We start from the raw sequence: 23,699 nt of genomic DNA on the forward strand, positions 1-23,699 counted from the left end.
AGGTGTGTGGAGTGGGGCTGGAGGAGGGAGTGGGGCACAGAAGCTTTCATGAAAGGAACTTAGACAGCATTGCTATTTCTTTCTCTCAACAATTGGTTTCAAAAGTGTCCTGTGATGACCCTTTCTGTGCAAGCAACACATTCTCCATCTCACACCCCCACCCTCGCGACGTACTCTTATTGCCATTTCTCTTCTGCTAATAACTATTTTGGGGCTATGCCTTCCTGAAACTCTGCAAAAAACTGACACAATTAGTTCAGGACTCTATTGTCCAACTTCCTGCAGCGTTAGCAAAGCGTCCTATGTGCTCAGACTAAACACCTCGGTTTAGAACGGCTGCAGCTCGTATTTATATCACTATGGCTGCAAAAGACAACACGGGATATGAGAACTAGAGCAACTTCGGGCCTGTGTGTAATTAACAACTCAATGCTTTAGAGGACATAGGGGCAAAAAGGGGGTGAAATGATTAAAAATCCTCATTGCTAGAGGAGGGGATTTTCAGAAGCACTCGGTGCTGGCTGATCAGTTTGCCTTTGGCTTCACATGGGAGCAGAGAGTTAGGATAACTGTGAATGTTTTGGAAAATCATGCTTTTACCTGTTGGAATGCCTAATCTCTACTGCCTCAGCTCCACTGGAGTCCCTTTCCTGAGGAAATCACCCCTCTCCACCCCTGATACTTATGCAAAACCATCATTGGCACTGGCATGAGTTCTGTTTGCCTTTCATCAAAGATTAACAATTTAAACTAGGACAATTCATTGTACTGGGGCCAGAATCTACTGCTCTGGCTTCAGATTGCACCCTTAGCCCTAGGGCAATAGATTGATGCCGTTGTCCCTCTGTTATAAATCTTACTTCATCTCAAGGAGAATGTGTTCAAATGCATCTTCAAGGCCAATAGCTTGTGGCATCAGGAGTGCACAGAGCAAGCCAGCCCACAGGTTTCGGGTAGGGATATAACCAGCTGGTAGTGTCCTTGTTTTTATGAAGGCCCATCACAGGATCAGGACAGCAGTGTTGCTGGCATATTCCTAGACCCAGCACTATGGCCTAGAAGACCTTTAAGGAGAGGTCAGGAGAGTTCAGGGCCTGTTGATCTTGACAACCTCCCCTCCCAGTCCCCTCAACGCTCACTGAGTTAGGACTCTGAGCACCTGGAGCAGGCAGAGTAATTAACTTGGCATAAAGCACAGAGACACTTCCCTTTGCACACATGAATTACTACCCCTGGGAGATAAGGAAGTGCCTCTTGTTTTCGTCACAAGTGGTTTTCTCAGCTCACTTAGCAAGTCAGTGACAGAGCAGGTGTTAGAGCCCAAATGACCTGACTCCCAACCCAGTGCTGTGCCAACATCACAAAATAATCCTTCCTCCCTGACCAGGCTTTGTAGTGGGAACAGACCAACCACCACCACATGAATGTCATGAGTTATCCAGAAAGATACAAGTTCTAGCTACTGCCAGTGACCAGGGTGATCCAGCATCAGGCATGCTCCATTTGCACTCCTTGAGAAGTCTGTTGATTGATGTTAGCCGATTACAGTTCTTCCACTTTAACAGCTGGGGCTAGAAGCGCTAGAGCCACCTGGGGTATGTCTACACTGCACACTAAGCCCGGGCTCTGATTCAGGTTTGAGCCCAAGCCCTCTTTCCCTCCACACACAGGCCAGTCTGACTCAGGTCAGCAAACATTCAGGACCCAGATCCTAGGACCTTGCTAGGGGGGTGGGTCAGAGCCCAACTTGCCCTGTTATTTTGCCAAGTGGACACAACTCAAGCAGCAGACCCAAGTCAGAAGGGCTGCGTAGTGCAGTATAGACACATGAGCATGACTCTGAGACCCGGATCCAGCAATTGTAAGCTCAGGTTTACAATCCAGTGTGGACACCCCGAGTCCACCAGGCTGGGTTTACAGTGCACTACCCTGTAGACATACCCTGCATCTTTGAATCCAGCATGTTCACAAAGCTCAGTACAACCAGCATTATTAAATCAATTGCCCAGTTCACTGTTAAATATTACACCAGGCTCAGCGCCCTCTGGCGGGATAACAACAGGATGGCACGTTTCAGAGCGGAGTAGCAAGATGGGAGGGCACCAGAGGATTTGAGAGGAGGGAGGCTGCAGTTTGGTTTAGCAGCACTATGGGGGCTTTTTTGGCGGGAACTGGGGCACAGAAAGGCTGAACTGCAGCGCGATGGGGTAAGGGGAGACGCGGGGAGTCCAGTTGGAGGCAGTTCTCTTTGTGGAAGGGGGGAGACGGGAGGATTCTAGGAGGATTCTGCCACCACATCCTAACATGGTGTCTTATACGGGGGCTGCGCAGTCACCCAGCTGAGTTGCTCTGATCAGATGGAGCACAGCTAATCCTTTCACCTAGCTGCCCTGGCGAGGGCTGGCCTATGGTAGACCATGGAAGCTGGAGCAGGAATAAAGCCTTCTTCACTGGTGAGCTATGGTGAGCGTAGTGACGATGGAAGGAGAACATGAGATGAAAGCCTTAGACCTTGTCTTCACTAGGAAAGAGAGATGAGTTTGTAACGCGTGCCACATACTACCATGCTTGTGTAGATGCTAGCAGCATTTAACACTAGCTTTAAAGCCAGGTGATGGCCCCAGCCAGTGTGTTAAAACTAGACTACCTTATCTACACTAGGATTTTCACTGTGTTTGTTAAGGTGTTAAACAGCCTGGTTTTTCCAGCAAAGACACAACCTTAGGCGGTGTCGTCTTCTTTTCTCGGTAATGCTGAGGAAATGCAATTGCGCCACAGGATGGCCTCAAACAGGAGCAGAGCTCCTGCTGAATGGGGCCGTGCCGGTGCTGGGAGGCCAAAGGGCAGGCGGGGCACACTGCAGCCGTTGTCAGGCAGTCAGAATGCGCTGCCCGCCCTGAGCCAACTGCCTTCCAATGACAGTTCTGTAATGGAGACAGCAGAGAGTGCGCCACTTTGGTTTGCGCCAAACTCTGCACTAGGTGCTATCCCATTGGCTGTACGCAAGGTAGGCCATAAATAACCCACTCGTCCATTTGTAAAGCACAGGCTGAGGGGGGGTGTCACCTTTAATAACAGCAGGGGGACGGCTGGGAAATTGGAATCAGAGCAAATGACGGAGGCTGGTGGAGTGGAGCTGTTTATGGGGAAAATAAAACAGCACATTCTTCTACTTACAGCCCTGGCTGAAGCATCAGAATCGATGACTGACAGACACTTGCCTACTATAAACTAAGCATAGGATTTTCAGAAGCACCTAGTGAGTTAATAGCACGAAGCAGTGGGACTTGTACTCCTTTCTCCCTTTGGCCTTGTCTGCCCACAAACACATCACTTCAACTAGCGCTGTAGTTCAAACAGCACAACCCCCTGAAATGGACACAGTTATACTGGAGTAAAGGTGCTTTATAACCGTACAGCTCACGCCCCTGCCCATGCATGGAGCTGGTATAAGACACCGTTGGACTAACTAACTACAGCTGTAAGAACCTACCCATAGCTAACAGCTACATGCGTCCAAACCTAGGAGTAGACGAGGGCAGGGCATTTTTGAAAAGCCCTCCTTAAACTGCTCCCGACGGTGCCTTGTAAGAAGTTTACTGGCACAGAAGGTCGTTGGCTACTCATAACCACTCCCGTTAGGGAAGAACGTAGGCAGACTGTTAGAGCACAGGCAAAGACAGGCAGCAGCTGATTGAGATGCACACGTGAACAGCTGAAGCCTCCTTTTACAATGACAGTTTTTGAGACAGAGGCTTTTCCATTTGCCCAGTGGAACATTTTGACTGACGCAGCGTTTGGCTCCAGTTGCACAGTGCTAGAGAAGCAATGCAGAGGACTGTACAGAAGCCAAGGTAGCTCTCTGCCCTCAGGTGCATAGGGCACTGAGCCCACACTGTCACAGTGATCATCTCAGCCCCACCCAAAGGGCAGACTGGAATGGAGGACAATAGCTGGACATAATTTTGCTTGGAGCTGGTCAGACTATTGGGGGCCGGGGGAGAAGAGGGGAAATCAAGAGCTTGTCTCCAATTCAGGCTATTATTTTTTTAACCTAGGCTGTGTGTACACTTAAAACGCTACAGCTCTGCCCCCACAGCACTGCAGTATAGACTGTCACTACAGGTTCTCCGGTCACTGTACTCCCCGAGAGGCAGTAGCAAGGTCAGTGGAAGAATTCTTCTGTTGACCTAGCGCTCTTGACACCGGTGGTTAGGTCGGCTTAACTATGTCTCCCAGGTGTGTGGCTGTAAGTAGGACAGCGTAAGTTTCCAGCATCAACCAGCCCCTGATAAGTAGCTGGAGGAGATAGCCAGTCTCCTCTACACCAGTTACTGCATCCTATTTGACACCCTTGGTAGACACCCTCCTCCTCCTCAGCCATTGGACAGTGATTTTATGTAGGGCTGTTGGAAAGCGTTGCCATGAGGATCAGCATCTCCTGCTTCCATGAAGTGGAACCGCTTCCTCTGTGACCGCAACTGCGGGAGGACCTCTGCCAAGGTCCTGTATCCCAGCAATAAAGGCTGGACTGAGATCAGAGCTTTGGCTCTAGTTCACACTTACGGCAGTGCAGACGGCAGTGTCCATATGGTGTCAGCTGATGGAAGTTGTTCCTGCATATATCTGTGCCCTTCTAGAAACTGATGTAGGTAACACACACAATTCTTTCCTGGAAAGAGTTCACATGGGTTTAGTATTTCCCCCCCTTGCTCTTTCCAAATGGATCCCAAGTGCTCTGCATTCTCCCTTGGGACTATGGTCCCAAACACACGAAACAAACAGCAGCAGCTGGTGAATGTCACTCTGCAGGAGGAGCGGGATCCCTCCCTGCCAGCCATTAGCCGGGTATGTGTTCGTTTCCTCACTCCAGTTCCACGATCTCCCGCCAAAGGCAAGGACTGCCAACATCTAACTGAAAGGAAAGCTGAGCTCTGCTGCAACTCAATATGCTTCAGCTCCAACACAACCCAGGAGGTGTCAACTTGCTCCAAAGAACCAACTGCTCTTTGGAGAGGGAAGAGCTGGGCACGCCGTGACAGCCACGTTTTTCCCTTCAGAGAGACAGTTCGCGTGCAGTCCATCAGGAAACCTGTTGCAATTTGGTTATTTGCAATAAACGGAAGAAATGCTCCATGGAAGCAGCGCTAGACCCCCAGAAGTACTCCTAGGATTCAGAGAAGGCTCTGGCCCAGGAGGCCAAATGCCTCGGCTTACATACTGCAAATCTGAGAACAGGGCCAAGCAGCTGCTGCCTACATGAAGGACTCCAGCTCTGACCTGCGGAGTTCATCAGTATCAAGGATGTCCTCCTCCAATGTTAGAAGTGATTTTAATATTGGCAAAATGAGCTAGACAACCAAGTCTCTCTCCACACGCCTCTGCCTGCTTTGACTCTGACCTCCTTTGAGTCCCTGCAGGTAATGAAGTCTCCATGCTCACCCAAAGCCTCTCTGGAATACAGTTAATACTAGATTGCACTTACACATTGGCAGGGCAATTTGAATTCTGACATGCTCAGCTGGAACAGAATGAAGAGCCATAGGCCCAGTGACTTCATTTCTCCCCCCAGTGCCTTCCCCCACCGTAGCCAGGAGGGGTAATGGAGGAATAAGGTGCAACAGCTGGGCACCAGTTAAAGGAAAACTGCAACCCCCCCTCCAATTATCCCTTCTGTTTACCTGTTTCCTGGCAAATGCCAAGGAGGCGAAGGCTGTGGTATGCTATTTTCACGAGCTGCCCCCTTTTAAAGGTAACGAGGCAGGCCAGAGGCAGTCTGTGCCGGCCCCTCTTCTAGAGCACACGGCACCCTGGCACTGACCAGCAGCCCAACAGGGAGAGAGGAAACCAACAGCAGTGGCCTTTAACCCCACCCTGACCAGGTGATTTGATTGGGCCCATCTGGCCTTAAATTCGGACTTCCTTAGTCTCTGGCAGCCAGAGTGCAACAGAAGCAGGCAGCTGCTCATGCGATGGACCCTGGCTTTTGTTGAACTGAACGCATTTATTTTTTTTTTTAATTTAAAACACACCCACCAGTTAAAGGAACGTATCGTGATGGCAGAAAGGTGTTGGAAGACTCGGGCATTGCCTCGTGCCGTCAAACATCCAAACTGATGGCTGGTATTGGTCCACAAAGAGCTGGCCAGCCCCCCGGGGCGGCCTCTCCTTGGTCCCAGCTGATAAATTACATTTTAAAAGACCCAGCTAACTGTGCTCTTCCTAAGGGTACTTCTTCCACATAAAGCAATTACTGGAGGCATCACAGAACATGCAAGCACAAAAAAAAGGGGAAAGAGGTGCATGGAACAAACCACGTTTGGACATCCTTAACAAGATCATTTTGCTATGGGGGGGGGGGAATTTCGTGTAACGTGTAAGAGCTGAGGTTTTGCTGCATGACACATGAACAAACCATGCCTGAGCAGGGTTAGAGATACTGCATTCTCAGGCTTCACTTTGCCTTCTGGGCACATGCAAAGATCTTTTCCCAAGGACATGACACACGAGAAGAAAAGCAAGTCTCTCTCTGAATTGCGGGGAGCACGTTATTATGCTGAGGCCCCTATAATACCCTCTACATGTGCCCGCTGACCGGAGAGGCTCTGAGTGTTATCAAGAGGTACAGGAACGGTCAGATAAGATACAATTTAAAGAGTTGTCAGCATGGAGGAAGTTCATTCAACAGAATGATTTATGAAAATGGCGTAATCAGTTTATGGGGCTTGCTACCAGATTAATGCTAGCCACAAAGCCATTATCACAAGCCAGATGGGCTCATTGCAACTGAGCCCTATAAACTTATGTAAAACATGGATAAGTGTTGGGCAGTGCTATTAAAAATATTGCTGACTCCAGTTTAGTGCACCTAGAAGAGCGAAAAGTACATTGATTAGGGCTAAACTGTAACCCCCTCAGGAGGGACTCAGGGAGGGGTATATTTCCAGGATGTGACTCAGTGTGAATTTCAGGTGTTATCTACTAGCACCACTGCAATTTGAGACATAAATTGGCAAACAACTGAGTCACATAAGGAAGAACTGGCTCTTTCTCCTGAAGGATTATTGAGGAGTACTCTAGATTTTGTAATGGCCCTAAATACTAGAAATGCTTATTATACATATTAATCAGCAGGGCTTGCCTTTTTACATGTCATGACACAACAGCAGCATAGCCTTGGAAGTGGTCCTTCTAAAATACCAACTGCTCCTGCAGGAGGAACTGCCACCAAAAAAAGAAATGAGTTCAGCATGGAAATCTGAGCTTAATTGCTTCCAGTAACCAAGCTAGAAGGAACCTAGACTGTGTTCCTCCCCTCTGGTATTTTCCAGTTTGAGCTTTTCTCTGCTGCTGTGTAGAACTGTCATACAAGTTACTGGCTCCACACAGATGCTGCACTCACCTGCATGAGGCGCTAGAAGTTAGTCAGGGATATCCCACGGTTCATAGCACTGCCATAAGCAGAGCCAGTCTGTGAGTCTTTTCCAGCAAACGGTGGGAAAATGTCTGGCCTTCTAGGCACACTCAGGGAATTGTGGGAAGGCAGGATTTTTCTCAAGTAGCCCTAGGGGTACGTATACCCGGGTTTGAAAACCACTGCTTTACATAATGCTGTTTATACAGAGGAAAACCCTCGTCTCCAGGAGTAGGTCATTACACAGGTGCATGGAGAAAGGAACTTCCCTAACAGCAGGGAAGCTTATGAGCCAGTCCAGGCATTATGTCAAAAGGTGATTTTTTTTATTTATTTTTTTTTTTAAAGAATGGGGAGGGGGGAGAAGAGGAGGAATCCGTTTTCTGATCAGGTGTTTCTTTACATCCTGAATTGCTGTTTTCATTGTACTTTTAAAAAAAAAATTGTTCAAAACTCTGCCACTAAACAAAAGGTGGCTAAATTTAGGTAAGTTGGCAAGCTCTACCTTGTATGTTCTTAAATTCAGGATGCCCACCCCATCCTCTGAAATATGTACTAGTTCCATTCAAAATGCTGCCCCACTTTTGTTAGTTTAAAAACTTGAGACTTTTCCTCTTCTTAGCTATGAATACTGATATTCTGCATGACACCGCAGAGAACCAAGATTCACTGACATACAAGCAGCTTCCCTCATTCAACCCCCCAAATGGGAAATTTAGGATTTCTCAAAACCAGAATTAATATTTCAGACTGATAAACCCAGGAGAGAAGCGATTGGTCACAGTAGAGGCAGGGGGGAAAAAAAAACAAAACACAAAGATCAAATATTTACTGAAAATTTGGTCAAGTACCTTCAGGAAGCAAAACATGAAAGCTTTCCATTAGTAATACTAAGTACTTAGACTTTGAACAATAATCTAGCTGTATAATTAGAGTTTGTGAAAGCTTGATTCTAATTTACCTACTTCCCCTGGAGTTCATCTCTTCTCCACAAATTACTCCTAGCTATCCGAATCCAGCACTGGTTAGCGGTGGCAGTCAGACTATGCATGGTGCACTTTTGAACAGTTTCTTTGCACATGCTCTTCGACGCATGCATTCAATGAGTCAACTAGACCAAAGCTTTCGTATATAAAAACTTTAATGCCTCAAACTCAGCTGAATATAATATGTTTGGGACCTGCAAGACTCTTTTCAAAAGACCCAATTTCTTTGAGATAGATTGTGTGTTAAGGGGGTAGCTTTCTCTTCACAACTTGGGACAAAGCAGCTTCACATGTGTAGTTTGGAAAGGTGTCCATCAAAGTAGTCCTCAAGGCCGTGCACTGGACAGCCTTACACCTCTTGTTCACCAGCCCAAAGAGACTTCACTGCATACAGGATTTGCACCAAAGGCCCATTGGTTTATTCCTAGACAATGGAACTTTAAAGATATACTGTCGCACACTGGCGCAAGCCATGAAGGGAGCTGTCCTAGAAAGGTGGTTTTCTATAGTCCCTTGCTTGCCCCATTACAATTATGGGAGACATTTGTGCTTGCAGCAGTTAAGAGCTCTTCCTCACAGCTCAACTTCACCTTTCTGCTGGAGTCTGCGGTACTTGTAAACTTGCATTTACGACACCAGGCTGTTAATGAATTCAGCATGATAGCTTCACTCTAAGTAAGGAGCAGATGGAGCTGAGGAAGCAGGCTGGCTCAGCAACATCTTCTAAATTGGAGAACAGTGTCAAGGGAAATTAAAATCCCATGTGAAAAGCTCACTAGATGTAAGTTTTGAACTAGACATCGAAGATTCCTTGGTGCAAAATTCCCACTTCAGAAGGTGTACAATCCACAAAGCCACATGCAAGTTCAGGGAACCTTTCAGAAGTGCACACTTACAATGGTAGAACAGAATAGATACATCTCTTCAACAACTGAATTTAGGTACAAAAGTTTAATAAAAACCAGAATGAACCCTCAGACACCTCAAGAGAATAAACTTTGTTAAAGATTGCGTACATCAAGATTATACATTGAACAGGCTTTCAATGTGTTTGGTAACCATTTGGCAGGCTCCGTTCTTTAAACGACCCACGTCCCAGTTAAAACCTAGAATCTCTTACGAGGACCCCCACTGCTAATACCCAGTGAAGTAAGCAGAGCGCTTGTTCTAACATGAACAGAAAAGTGCATGGAACTTCGGTGCCCTACAAACTTGGTAATGTGCCTACACTTTAAAAACAGCATCAAAGTGACAGTACACTCTTGGTGATTTAAACAGTTACAAAATTGCTTAAAACCTGTTTTATTGTATTATGTTCAATTGTCAGGAACTCTGGTTCTCACTAGGAGGCAAGTTCGCATGGGATGGGGTCTTAGTCTGTGCCATATATATGACCATCGTAGGTATGTTATTGCTTGGAAATCTGTTGCAAAATATTTTGCTTTGCCCTTTAGGGCACTGGATATTAGTAAGGGAACCACCCATGTGACGTATCTGGCAGAGCTGCAACTGAAAGCCATTAGCCCAGATTCACAGAGTTTAGTACTTTGGCTTCAGTTTTACATCTTGGTTACAGTATGTATTGCACAGTATACAGCCATCCAACGTTCAGCTGGTGTTCACCCTCTTTGGAAGAGATTCTCTCTTCGTTGTTCAGCCTGATGGCTGCAGGAGTGGGAAGTGCCTTCCAAAACAATGCCATACTGTCTGATGTGCATATGACAGCATCTCCCATGCTAGACTCATGTTTTCACATCAAACAAGAACCATATACACGTATTAAATTGTACCAATTAGCTTCCATCCTTTCCTGCACATGGAAGTAGCACAATTCTATGACTTCTGTAGTTTAACAGGATCTCTTGACTCCACCAAATCCAGGTTTTCCTGATAGGTGAACAAGGCAGGCAGCTAGAAATGGATTTCACTTATAGTGCTACACAACTGCTGAATCCACACCCCCCCCCCATTAATAATCCATTACATACTCATTTGTAAACAGAACAAGATTATAGCTACACAGGAATCTCCCCCCCCACAACTGTCGTATCTTCCCAAAACAGTAGCCGACAGTGGCTGTGATGGCATCTCCCCACAATTTTGGGGAGCTACACTTATGCAAGGAAATAGCATTGGTGGCCTATGAAGTTCAGATCAACTAATCCTTTCTGGAAACGTTACAGCTGTCCAGGAGGAGCTTATATTTCAGATCAGCGTCTTCCACTTGTACCAGTGTGTCTTACAGAAGTGGGACTTTCCATTCAGTTTAGATATACCTCAGAATACTCTGGTTTGTGCCTAGTTGTAAATTATGTACCTAGATGCTATGGCAACAGGTGCCTTTGAAATATGGCTGTTTCCATTACTGAGACTGGGATTTGTCAAATGCTTAGAATTTCAAGTTTCCTTTGGCAAAATATGAAGTAGAGGAATGCCACCTAGAACCTCACCACTACCCCAGCAGACTCCCCCAAAAATACATGAAAGAAATCAGTTCCCCATTCACTCTGGAAAATAGCTCTCAAGCATCCTCCCCCCCGGCTGCAAGAAACTGTCTTTACTCAAAGGCAAAGTTACAAAAGAAAAATGAAGCCCTTCATATACATAGACAGAAGCACTGAAAGTATATTTTGATATATTTGAGGTCTTCAACACTTTCAAACCCCTCGCCCATCCAAACAGATATTTACCCATGTTAACTACTGAAGTGGTGTTTATTAATATAGTTGCCAACTCACAAGACACAGGTTTCTCCAGATATGAATTTAACATCTTATCAGGAAAACTAGAATACAAGCCCACCCGCCTGCCACCCCCCATTAGGTTGCCCACTTTTTGGAACAGCAGTAGTCTGTTATAATTGCAATCTCAGTCTCTTTAGTAAGAGTGCACAGGATATATTGCAGACTTGGAATAGAGTTTTTCAAACTAAAAGATTTTTTCCAACAAGAAAAATATGCCCCCTGGCCAAAAAACTTTGCTATATGCATGGAAACAGTCTAAAAATGCTAACGTAAAAACACCATTTACACAATAGGCATCTGGCAGCATTTTCAGATTTTTTTAATTTATTCTGACATGCTATAAAGGAATAAATTACACTGTTAAAGAATTACCAGCAATAAAAGTACTTTTCTCTCAGCTGGGCTAAAGTAAGAGTGAGGAGGAAAGCCCAGGGCAGTAACCAATGTGAACACTGCAGTGTGAGGCTGTCCAAGAACAAGAGTTAATTTGATTATATCCACTTCACAAGAACTTGAAAGAAAATGCCTTGGTTTAAAACCCTCCAAACACTTCCATTCTAAATTTTCAAAACTAATCACCACAAGTCAGTCCAGCCAATGCAAGACAACGGCAACACTTGTGGGCTGCCAATACTGGGGTCTTCAAAAGATGCCAATCTCTTATTATAGAGGGCTGGGTATCAATGCAGCAGGTTATAAAAAATTGCAAGACTGCCCTTTCCCCTCAAGAAAAAAAAAATTAAAAACGAAAGTGAGGAAGAATTACAATACTAAATCTAAAATGATTTAGAAAGAAAAATGAATTTTTGCTTAACAAATGGCCTTGAAATTGCCTGTTTAAAAAGAACTGGGGTGGTGTTGATTTCTTTAGACTGAATTAACAAGGCAAATTTAAAAAAAAATTTCCTTACAGAAAGTTTAGTTTTTAATGAACTTGTAAACAAAAAAGCTCCCGTTTCAAAATAAAAACAAAATCCCAGATCATATAGATGTTTACAGTGATTACATTTATCTAAGCAACTTACATACAGGTTGAGTTGTAAGATGTTAACTAAATTTCTGTGACAAATATGCTGTTTTTCCTTTTATACCAAGAACATTATAGAGTTAATGCAGAGTCCTAAAGATTATCTAGTAGTCGCTAAGTTTCTCTTAAGTCTTCACTTTAGATGCTGTTATTTCTAGCACAGGTAAGCAGGCAGAGTCTTTCATACGCTTAAAAACTGGAATCTTTGGTTACTACCATGTCAGCTGGCTTGGTATGTTGCACATAGAAGCCAACAATTTTAAGAATGTTTTAAGTGTACAACTTTCAAAACCCAGGGAGGAATAACCAGAAAGAGTGCACAGTTGTGAGCATTTACAATTATCACAACTGTTGCTGAAGACTGTTCATGCCATTCTTCCAAAACAATGAGATCTCATAAGCAGTGTAGTTCAAAGTAAAAAGGTAACAAAAATTGGCATATGCACAATTTTCTCCACCATTTTGTGTCAACCATTTAGTTAACTTTTCCACTTGAAAAAATGCAATAGAAAACTGGACACCATGTTTCACTATCTCAGTAATTCACAATTACAGCTGCTGCTACAACTCAAAGTGCAGCATCACCAGCGCTGCCCAGAGCCAGTTTATACTGAAATTAAGTTCTTTACACCAAGTAAATGGTTGCTCACAACCACTGGCAAGTGTACGTATGAACTAAAATTTCTAGGATTTGGGGAGTGACAAGTCCTGCTCCGATCTGCTCTGCTTTGTTTGTTCCTCTCTTCATGCTCAGAAACCTGTAAGATAAACAAAGGCAACTTACTGATATTTGAAAAGAAAAACGGAACAGCCTCCGGGATGGCAGGGTTAAACACAAATAATTATGGTCATTTACAGAGAAAATGTTGTTCCATTTTAGAACGGCATGGTCCCTGCTTTCCTTTTCTAAAGCTAAACGTGGTTTGACTGATCACTGTTCCGAACCAACATCACATGCTTATAAATTTACAGCAACAGTACACGTATGCACTAACTAGATGCAAAGTCCTTCAAATGGCCATTCAGTTTGGCAGCCAGCCATAGAATTTAAGAACAAGATGTGTTCTTGCCACTAGGAAGCAGGGTGTAATTTCACAGAGTTTTCTACTTGTCTGTAATGCTGTGTGTGTGTGTATTTTGCAGAATGTCCCCACCGGTCACCTGATGACAGTCTCTCGGAGGAGCATCAAGTGGCAGGAAGCAGATTTGATCCCATTCTTTGGGGCCAGCCGGATTAGAACCGTTTTCGAACTGTGCAGAAATACTTGAAAATGCCTTTTCACTCCATGAAGCAACTATCAGCTGGTTTGCTTCAGATCCTTATTTTAAAAAGGCACATTGTGATGTGTTTGGAGGGAGCCACTGCTTTGGCTGGGCACCAGTTACTTTTACAGATCCCTCAGGGCTCCATTTAAGCCCTTTGTAGTTGTCTACTTATAATGGTGCGACTGGAAATACTCAGGTTTAAGAATTGTAGGCAGGCCCCAGACTCTAAGGAACACCGTAGACTGAAGTGTTGTAGTGAGATGTTCACAAATCAAGGTGCATTTTGTTTATGAATGTCTCTGGCCATCTGATAGTCTTCCCCCCCCAAAATCATTTGAGAGCAGTTACTGGAAAACAAATTCTGTTCTCAAACAGATGCAGCCATTAGATCATTTACTACACAAGAAATCTTCAATCAAATCACCCCCATGAGGTCATTTTGATACCCCAAAACCTTTAAAGGTGACCAGTATTTTAAAATTGGACTTGCGGCCATTGCTATTTCATGAGGGATAAAAGCCTGAAAGGTTGTTTATTTTTGTTTTTGAACTTAGAAATGCCTGACTTTTTTTGGAGGGAAGTCTGAACACTAATGACTTACTGAAGGGACTAGAATGCTGAAACTAGCAAATTTTCTTTAACCAGAGTCAATCATTGAACAGATTTTAAAAAAGAATTTTAAAACCAGCGATTAAAAAAAATCCCTTTCCTTTAACGGCTCAGCTTTTAGCTCTTGTGATGTCACCATTTCACTAGTTCTGTAGTCACAGAGCCTTCCAGAATATACAGCACTTAGATTTCTAATGGAAACAAGCAAAAAACACTTTATGATCTGTAAAGAAAACTGAACTTCAATTAAAGAAGCCAAAACGGATTAGAGTCAAAGATTCTTTTCTTCTTTGCAACTCATCTTTAATATGCCTTATCCAAATGACTGCAGCTGTATGTTTTTAGTTGAAAGATAAAGGCCCATCTGACATGCTTTGTCCCAAATCATTACCCAGCTTCAGACTATTCAGACTATTTTACCAGCCTATCAGAATGTGAAGTACACTGCACCTAATTTGAAAAGCATTTAAAACGCTCAGCATTTACACCACCTTCTTTTAAGCACCCTCATTAAAAGCTGCAGGAAAAACTACCGTTGTGCAGTCTGCATTTTTGCTGTGTGGCTGTGTCCTTCTGTTGTGCTAAGCCTTAGCCAAGTTGACAAACGCTTCCTACAGTCTCAGCACGGGTTACACAGATACTGGGGCTGTACTTTGGGATGTCACGCTGATAAGACTGGCAACCACAATCTGGTATGTACACTTCCCCCCTGCATTCTGGTCACAATACCATCCAACACTAGTGCCATTTTGCCGTATCATTTGTTCAGGTGCCTCTGTTACTACACACCTACCACTGTTATAGGTTCACTGCATTTTGGAAGTTCTTATGCTCAGGAAATCAAACATCTTTAGAGCTTTTATCAACTCTCCATCACAGATACTCAATGTACAAGATAACACGAACAGCATGATATAAAGAAATTATTTATGGGAGATAGTGGATGAAACAAAAGGAAACAAAATGCAACAATCACATGAATCTCCTGTGTTCTGTATTACTGTTAAGCAAGGCAGGATACTCTACATCAGTGACCAAACTGTGGCCTGTGGACCACCAAATTGGCTAGTCTTGTGACAACAGTTCTTTGTTTCCAGTTGTCAAGCTGCACTAAGGACAATCAGTAGTACATGTCTTTTAAAATGAGAGAGGGGAGGAGTCAGAGCGTAAGTTTGGGAATCTTCCTAAATGCTAATAGCCTTTCAGGAACCATGGGACCAGAACTAGATTCACTAGTTTGTGAGTTTACGGTAAGGAAAGCAATCTAAAAATGACACATTCAGTAGATTTGCTGTGTATGCTTGAGTCTCATCTCTGAAAAAAGCAGCCAGTTTATAGTGATCAGCACTGCGGAGTCCATACAGCTATGGCATGATGAGCTGGGGTCTTCCGTGTCATGAAAAACCCCTATCAAAGATCAAATTGCAGATTACTGGGGATGATAAGACGCGAATTTGAGCAGGTTTTTTTTGCATTTCTGGTGTTAGTAGCTAGAAAACATCTCACTAAATAACAGAACAAGTTTTATTTGGATCTGGGAAAATATGAAAGGAAACAAAAGTACATTTTTACACCGCCACTTTTGCCTAATATCAGAATTTGCTCAATTAGGTCTTAGGTACTGCCATGATCTATGAACAGCATGCCGTGTTTTGGATACAAGTACTACCAACATTAAACACCAAGGGAAAATACTGTTGCCATTTCTTGGCCTTCTTAGGCTTTAACGTCAGACGTTCTACCAGTTTGTAATATTTTAATTGACAAGAGACGCTTTCAGGTTTAAAAGCTGTTTTTTTCGGATAATTTTTGCCTCCACTTCCTGGAGGAAAGCCCAGAGTGGATGCAGTGCTCTGACAAATGAGCACAGCAGCACTTATCCAGGATACAGCATCCTGGTACTGTAACGAACCAGCCCTCATGCTGCCTCTCCTCTGTATTGCTGATGGAGGACTGTGGGATTAACAAAGTGAGGAAGCAGATGGGAGCATCCCCACCACAGAAGACACAAGAGACAGGTCTCATGCTGTGGAATCCATGAGCCTCCTTAATGCTTTCCTCTAGCAATCCTGAACATACAAGAAGTGTTAGAGGAACTACTGGGGAGGGAGCAAGAAGAAAAGATTACAGAGTAGGTGCTCCCACCACACAAAGAGGATCCATTTCTTGGTTCTGGTAACTGACCAGTCCTTGGATGAATGGACAATCATAGAATACCAGGGTTGGAAGGGACCTCAGGAGGTCATCTAGTCTAACCCCCTACTCAAAGCAGGACCAATCCCCAATTTTTGCCCCAGATCCCAAATGGCCCCCTCAAGGATTGAACTCTCAACCCTGGGTTTAGCAGACCAATGCTCAAACCACTGAGCTATCCCTCCCCACAATGTCTTCCCACAAAAGCATGTCCCAACAGTCTACTACCTTTCTCTGCATAGAGCAGTGTAAGTGGCTTTCAGATGAGAAGGTTTCCCGGCTTCCCTCTTAACTACTTTTCCCTACCCACCAGTTAGCTGACTATGGTTTTACTTTATAGCCCTAGGACTGACCATCACTAGCTAACAATTAATCATGATTAATCGCACTGTTAAACAATAGAATACCATTTATTTAAATATTTTTGGATGTTTTCTACATTTTCTAATATATTAATTTCAATTACAACACAGAATACAAAGTGTACAGAGCTTATATTTATTTTTGATTAGAAGTATTTGCACTGTAAAATATCAATAGTATTTTTCAATTCACCTAACAGAAGTGCTGTAGTGTGATCTCGATCTTGAAAGTTGAACTTACAGATGTAGGACTATGTACAAAAAAACCTGCATTTAAAAAAAAAACAAAACATTTTAGAGCCTGCAAGTCCACTCAGTCCTACTTCTTGTTCAGCCAATTGGTCAGATAAATAAGTCTATTAACATCTGCAGGAGATAATGCTGCCCGCTTCTTGTTTACATCACCTGAAAGTGAGAACAGGCGTTCTCATGGCACTTTTGTAGCTGGTGTTGCAAAATATTTACATGCCAGGTGCGCTAAAGATTCGTATGTCCCTTCATGCTTCAACCACCATTCCAGAGGATGTGCCCATGCTGATGACAGGTCCTGCTCGATAACAATCCAAAGCAGTGCAGACCAACATTCATTTTCATTATTTGAGTCAGATGCCACAAGCAGAAAGTTGATTTTCTTTTTTGGTGGTTCAGGTTCTGTAGTTTCTGCATTGAAGTGTTGCTCTTTTAAGACTTCTGAAAGCATGCTCCACACCTTGCCCCTCAGATTTTGGAAGGCACTTCAGATTCTTAAACCTTGGGTCCAGAGCTGTAGCTATTTTAGAAATCTCATATTGGTAACTTGTGTTTTCTGAAATCTGTTCTGAAAGTGTTCTTAAAATGAACATGTGCTGGGTCATCATCCGAGACTGCTATAACATGAAATATGGCAGAATGTGGGTAAAACAGGGCAGGGGACATTGAACTCCTCGGGGCGGGAACTGTGTCAAATTTAATTAAAACAAGTGTCATCAGTATGGAAGCATGTCCTCTGGAACGTTGGCCAAAGCATGAAGGGGCATACGAATGTTTAGCTTATCTGGCATGTAAATACCTTGCAATGCCGGGTACAAAAGTGTCATGCAAAAGCTTTCTCTCACTTTCTGGTGACACTAAATAAGAGAGCAGCATTATCTCCCGTAAATGTAAACAAACCAGTTTGTCTTAGCGGTTGGGCTGAACAAGAAGTAGGACTGAGTGGACTTGTGGGCTCTGAAGTTTTACATTGTTTTGCTTGAGTGCAGTTATGTAAAAAACCAAAAATCTACATTTGTAAGTTGCACTTTTACAACAAAGGCTGCACTACCGTACTTGTATGAGGTGAACTGAAAAATACTATTTTTGTTTATCATTTTTAAAGTGCAAATATTTGTAATCAAAATACGCACTGATTTTGAACACAACACAATACAATATATATGAGAATGTACAAAAACATCCAAAATATTTAATAAATTTCAATTGGTATTCTATTGTTTAACAGTGCAATTAATTTGAGTTAACTGCGATTAATCAACAGTCCTAATACATATACACACACATTTATTTATGCAATTTTAGTTTAATAGTTTCAGATTAAGCAATATCATTCACTGTTTTCTAGCATACTGAAAATGTACAATTATTTACTGGATAATTAACTTTTGCCCATAATTTGAATCATGCTGCATTAGGACAGCAGCTGGAATTTAAACACAGAAAACAGCATTTTTATTCAACAAAACTTTGCTTATCAAAACACATTTCACATTTACAACTAAATGATTTAGGAAACAGAGGGATTAACTGCATTTAGCAGTGATTAAATTATTTCAGGTCAGCTCCTGTTACTTTCACTTTGGCACATTTGCCCAGGCTGAAGTTCCTTTTCGCATAAGTCTCTTGAACATGAGAGAGTCTCCTACATTTCTTAGGCCCTCCTTCAAACTTTTAGATTTCATCCCTTCCCCTCGTTTTTATTCATAGACTAGAAGAGGGGCTAGCTTTCCTGCTTTTTCGACTCCTAATTGATTTCTCAAATTTGAATTAGTTCAAATAAAGCAAATATTCACTGTGCCTGCAGAAGAGGCTACTGCTGTCAAAAGCAGGTTTAGCACTTCAAAAAACTCCGGTTCCAGGTGCTTAACTAGTGACAGCCACCAGTTCAGTGGTATGACTTTGTTTAAATCATTAGCAAACGTGTATGGCTTGAATGGTTTACCTCCAGCCCTGAAATTTATTGTGATTGGCATGACTGATGAGTGATTATTAGATGCCAGTAGTATAGTAGCACCTTCAGCAGTTAAAGCATCTACCCTGGTACTTTGCATTGACAATATTGACAAGAAAAGGAGATTGAGTAAATGATTGATCCATCTGCTTCCTTACTGCCTGCAATTTAAAATTTGTTGTTCATTATTTCCTTTCCTCAATGTCTCCTGATGTTCCTTTCTAAATTTCAACAGCATCAGCAATACATCAATCTTTCTGCAGTTTATCCAAGGCTACAGAAAGTGGTTTCAGTATATGCAGCATGTATTCTACATTTCTCTTCAGTCTGATGTTGACTACTGCAGCTGTGATAGTTCCATCTATTTTGCCAACAATTTGCTTCACAAATAGTCATCAAAACAGGTCAGTTCTTAATAAATACCTCAAAAGTCAACTACTAATCCCATTGTACATATTGGGTGAGAATTTGTTTGGATCCTCCTCCTCTCTTCAGCAAAGCTGAAGTGGTTGTTAGGGAATTATTTTGAAATTTCAACATTTTCATTTATTCCTGGAGGTGAACTTCGGCTAAAAGATTAATCAAATGAGCACTGCACCCCAAGTTATAAGTTTTAGGGTCCCTTCATTATTTTCTTCTGGATATCTTCTCATCTTTGCTACATTTGCAGCACTGTCTATGATGCTACACACTTTAATTTTTGTTCAACTTGTTATAGCTTTTACTGCTACTGATAAATATTCTGCTACGTGGATATTTCCTGATGTATCAATTGTTCTTGTAAGATAGACAACCCCATCTTCTGTTGTCACACAAGCACAGATTATTGGATCATTGTGTACGTTGCTCCACTCATCAAGACTCAGATTAATGAAATTTCCCGTAAATTTTTTTTGCACAGTGTTCAATTTCATTCTCACACTCTGTGTCCAGTAACTTTCCAGCATGGTCTGCTCTGCCAGTAGTGTGTAGCCTCATCATAACGACTGCGCCACATCCATGAAATGTTTGCTCTGAACAAGACGAAAGGGAGAATTTGTTGCATAAATGAACCAAGCAATCTTGTCACCAAAGGAGTCTGGCTGGAATGGGCTGATCCTGATTACTAACGCATCCATGGTTTTACTGGATAATGAAGAAAGTCTTTTCTTGATTCAGGTAATTTACTGTCTGATGCATATTTAGTTGCGGCAATCTAGTGGTACCAGCAGATGATGACTCTGAAGTTGTAAACACTGCAGACAGATGTTCATAAACCCTTATTGTCTAAGATGGACCCTGAAACAAAATGGTAAACGTCACTAATTAAGTATTACTCAGTGTTGCTTATAATAAAGTATATATAAAACACATGAAACACGCATCCTACTGGACCTGTTTGTTCCACTGTTTAAATAATTTATTCCAAACCTAGTTTTATTGGAAAAAAGTCATGAGAATTATCCAAATATATTAAAAAACCCTCATTTCTAGAAACATACCAGACAGCGTGAAAATAAAAACCCCTTTAAATGTTAAAAATTCATAAATGCCTAATCAAACTCTACTTTTGTTTGATTATGCTGCGCAATAAAAAAGTCATTTCAGAAGTCCACCAGTAACAGTAAAAATGGAATCGATAAATATTCCCACAACAAATTAATATACCAATTATATTGTGAACACAAAAACTTTGAAATTGGTAAGTAAATAATCTACCCAAAACACTGGTGTGTGACAATAAACTAAGTTATTATTCACTAACATAGTAAGACATGGTAGGCAGTCCATAAGAATGGTGGAAAAATAAGTTTACTAACCAGATAATCCAGATTGTTCAGATATGTCCACATCATCTTCAAAATCATTGCCTTCTGAAGAGCATTTTGCATCATGCTTCATTCTGACAACCAGACCTTGCATCTCTGTTGTGCTGCTTACATTTAGCATATGATGTTCCTTTTATACCCAGGAGGTACAATTTTTGTTTGTTTTGTAAATATGACTTGCAGCCATGGCAGGTCTCTTTCCTCCTCTATTCCCAAGTGTTGAAATGAACAGAGAAGGAGTTCTCAGGATAAATGTTTTGGTGGCCGCGCTATGAGGCCACCAACTTTTGCTGGTGGCTACTCATATTGTTTCCCTAAAATATTTGTAGGATGGAGCCTGAAATCGTGTGTCCAGATCCTGAAACGGACAGGGGATGGGGTCTGGGATGGAGCCGAAAGCCGTGGGGCTGGAGCCTGGTGCCTGCTGCTGCACAGCCGGAGCCTGAAACATGGCCAGAGCCTTAGGCCCTGCCTCCCCAGGGCTGAAGCCCAAAGCCTGAGCCCCACTGCCCCTGGGAGGGTGAGGAACTCACTGGCTGCCTGCTCCTCCAGCGTTGTGCCCCAGGTGTCACCGGAGGGGGGCAGGATCCAACCCCTACTGGCAGCCCTCCAACCAATACCAAGGCGGTGCATCCAGGAGCAACAGGGAGGGGCCGCTACTTTGCCACTCCTTCCCCCCCCCCCCCCCCGTCCCCATCACGGCTCAGGAGGCTGTGGCCACAAGAAAAGCTCCGGTAGCTGCATGTGGCTACAATGGCTGCATTTGAAAAACACTGCGCTAGAGGCTGCACTCTGAAGAATGTTATCCCTTTTCCCCAGTGTCCTGTTTTCACTCCAGTATTGCACCCTTCTGCTCCTTCTCCCTTGTTACAAAACTCCTCTACCCCGCCCCAGCCCCAGCCAAACAAAAGAATTAACAATCCAAGCTATAAAACAGGAGGAGGAGACCTCAAGGTGGGCTCAGTTGATGATCCCGATGAGATACAGGATCTCTCCCGAAGTTAGAGGCCTGGTCCAACATTTATGATGACTGCCAGGCTCTTGCACCAAGCAGTACAGCCTGTGGGTCTACCACAGGATCAAGCTATTACAGTACATGACCTATTACGTCATTTATAAAGCTCAAAAGTTAGAATCGGGGAAAATATTTTATATAGAAAAGCATCCTTTAACTCAAAGTTTTTGATAGAGGCTCATGGATTCGGCATATGTATTTTTTATTTAAGTGTTAAGAGATTACAGCAAGTTTAAGCCTTAACACATTTTGGAGTAAATTCAAACTTCATTTTAAAAACAGGTTTATTTTTAAAGAGAAAATTGTTTAAAAATCTAAAACCTAAAAATCCTATTTTTGTATTTTTTCAAAAAAAAATTCACTCACCCATTTAGCAAGGAGAACCACAGAATAGTTCTTTTGCAGCTGTTTACTGAAACAAGTGACATGAATAACTGTCAAAGATTCTTTCCTTCGCTGTTTCCCTCAGTGAAGATTAAACTTGCAAATCAAGCTTTAAGAAACTGCATCAACTGCAGTAAGGGTTGAGCATTCAATCAGTCCAAAATAATTGGCCAGCTGACTTGGTCAAACATTATTAAAAAAAATGGCAAGTATGGAAAACCACTAAAGCACTAATTTATCAGAATAGTAACAACAAAAAGGTAACACTTTATGGTCTTCAATAGGCTTAGCTTTAAACACTTGTGCCTAATTACGAAACAAAAATTATTTAACTTAGAAAAATGTGAAGCACAATGAAAACATTCTAATAAATAATAGAATTACTACCTTTTTAGCAATGTGAATGTTATGCAAGAAAACCTCTGTGTAAGCTGGTCTCTCCTCAACAGAAGTTGGTCCAATAATAAATAATACATCACTCACCTTTGTCCCTCTAATATCTTGGGACCAACAGGGCTACAACACCACTGCATACAACAGTGCAAGACTGAAAAGTTATAAAAGAAAAATTAAACAGAAAACAAATAGCATATGTAAAAAGTGATTTTTTTAAAATGCACATATGCTAGTGAGTAGCAGGCCAACTCTTCAAGCACCTGGCTTTTCATTTATCTTTTTCTTCAGCTTCAACTACTTCATCTATTCCTGCCACCAAATTCATCAGTACCGCTTTCCTCTTCATCCGATGAATACTGAGTCAACTCTTAATCTGCCATTTTCTTTTCTAATATTAAATTGTGACACACGGTCACCAGCTTCCCAGCACTGGCGGTCTTCAGTCTATTTCTGGTTTCTGAATGGATGAGGATTCCCCAAACTGACAAGTTTTGTTCCGCACATGCAGTTGTACCGTCAGAATTGTTTGCACATGTGTATATGCTTTAAGATTTGCAACAGTCACTAAGAGGTCACAAACTGAATTGAATGTGTCACCAGAAAGGTCTTGGCTCTAGAAATGTGGATCAAGAAGGTAGGCAGCATTATGTGATCACTTGGCTTTTCCATGATACTGTTTTGTCTATTACCTTTCCTCTTCAGCTTTTGTAAGTGGGTTGTGTTCAGTATTCTCAAAAAATTTATCCATCAGCAACTCATTCTTACCATTAATGTTTAACTATAATTTTCCGTAGTCTGAATGGACTGAGCTATGGGGTACAAACAGTGAAATGAACTTTGAGCTTTATATTCAAGATATTGAGACTGTCAGCGCAGAGTACTCAGGGGCAGCACTTGGCCACCCCTTTTTCCAACAGCTGTGTATTAATGACCTTCTTGAATATTTGAAGATCTTGTAAACATTTAATAGAAGATGCCCATCGAGTATGACTATGCTTACTCTGTGTGGATGATACTGAGTCCTGTACTCAATAACTGAAGAATGGCTGTTTTTTCAAAAACTTGAAAATGCTTTTCACTTTTGACACGATGAGAAATTGTCAGATCTCGCCAATGAAAAACTGCATCATATGGACAGCACATAAACAAAGAAGGTGTGGACACATTTATTAAAGCCCAAGCAGCTTTCATATTAGCCATGTTGTTGGCACAACCAAAATAACCTTCCCTGGAGCCAATTCATTGATTACATTATTACACTGGTCAACAATATATTGGGCTGTGTGGTGATT

The 23,699-nt window shown here is 42.5% G+C and overlaps 1 protein-coding gene across 5 annotated transcripts in view; it reads right to left on the reverse strand.

The window, feature by feature from the left end:
- Positions 1 to 11,446: 11,446 nt before the first annotated feature.
- Positions 11,447 to 23,699, reverse strand: part of CSNK1A1 (casein kinase 1 alpha 1) — a 51,855-nt gene continuing 39,602 nt past the window's right edge. For 3 of the 5 annotated variants that reach the window (XM_077824206.1, XM_077824202.1, XM_077824208.1), the window contains one exon: positions 18,137 to 20,082. In XM_077824206.1, the coding sequence (XP_077680332.1) occupies positions 20,054 to 20,082 (29 nt within the window). In that variant the 3' untranslated portion in view covers positions 18,137 to 20,053. Of the gene's footprint in view, positions 12,930 to 18,136; positions 20,083 to 23,699 lie in introns of those variants that run through there. The other 2 variants (XM_077824207.1, XM_077824204.1) reach the window with 1 other exon arrangement.

This window comes from Eretmochelys imbricata, chromosome 8 (assembly GCF_965152235.1).
Source record: "Eretmochelys imbricata isolate rEreImb1 chromosome 8, rEreImb1.hap1, whole genome shotgun sequence".
NCBI classification, from domain to species: Eukaryota; Metazoa; Chordata; order Testudines; family Cheloniidae; genus Eretmochelys; species Eretmochelys imbricata.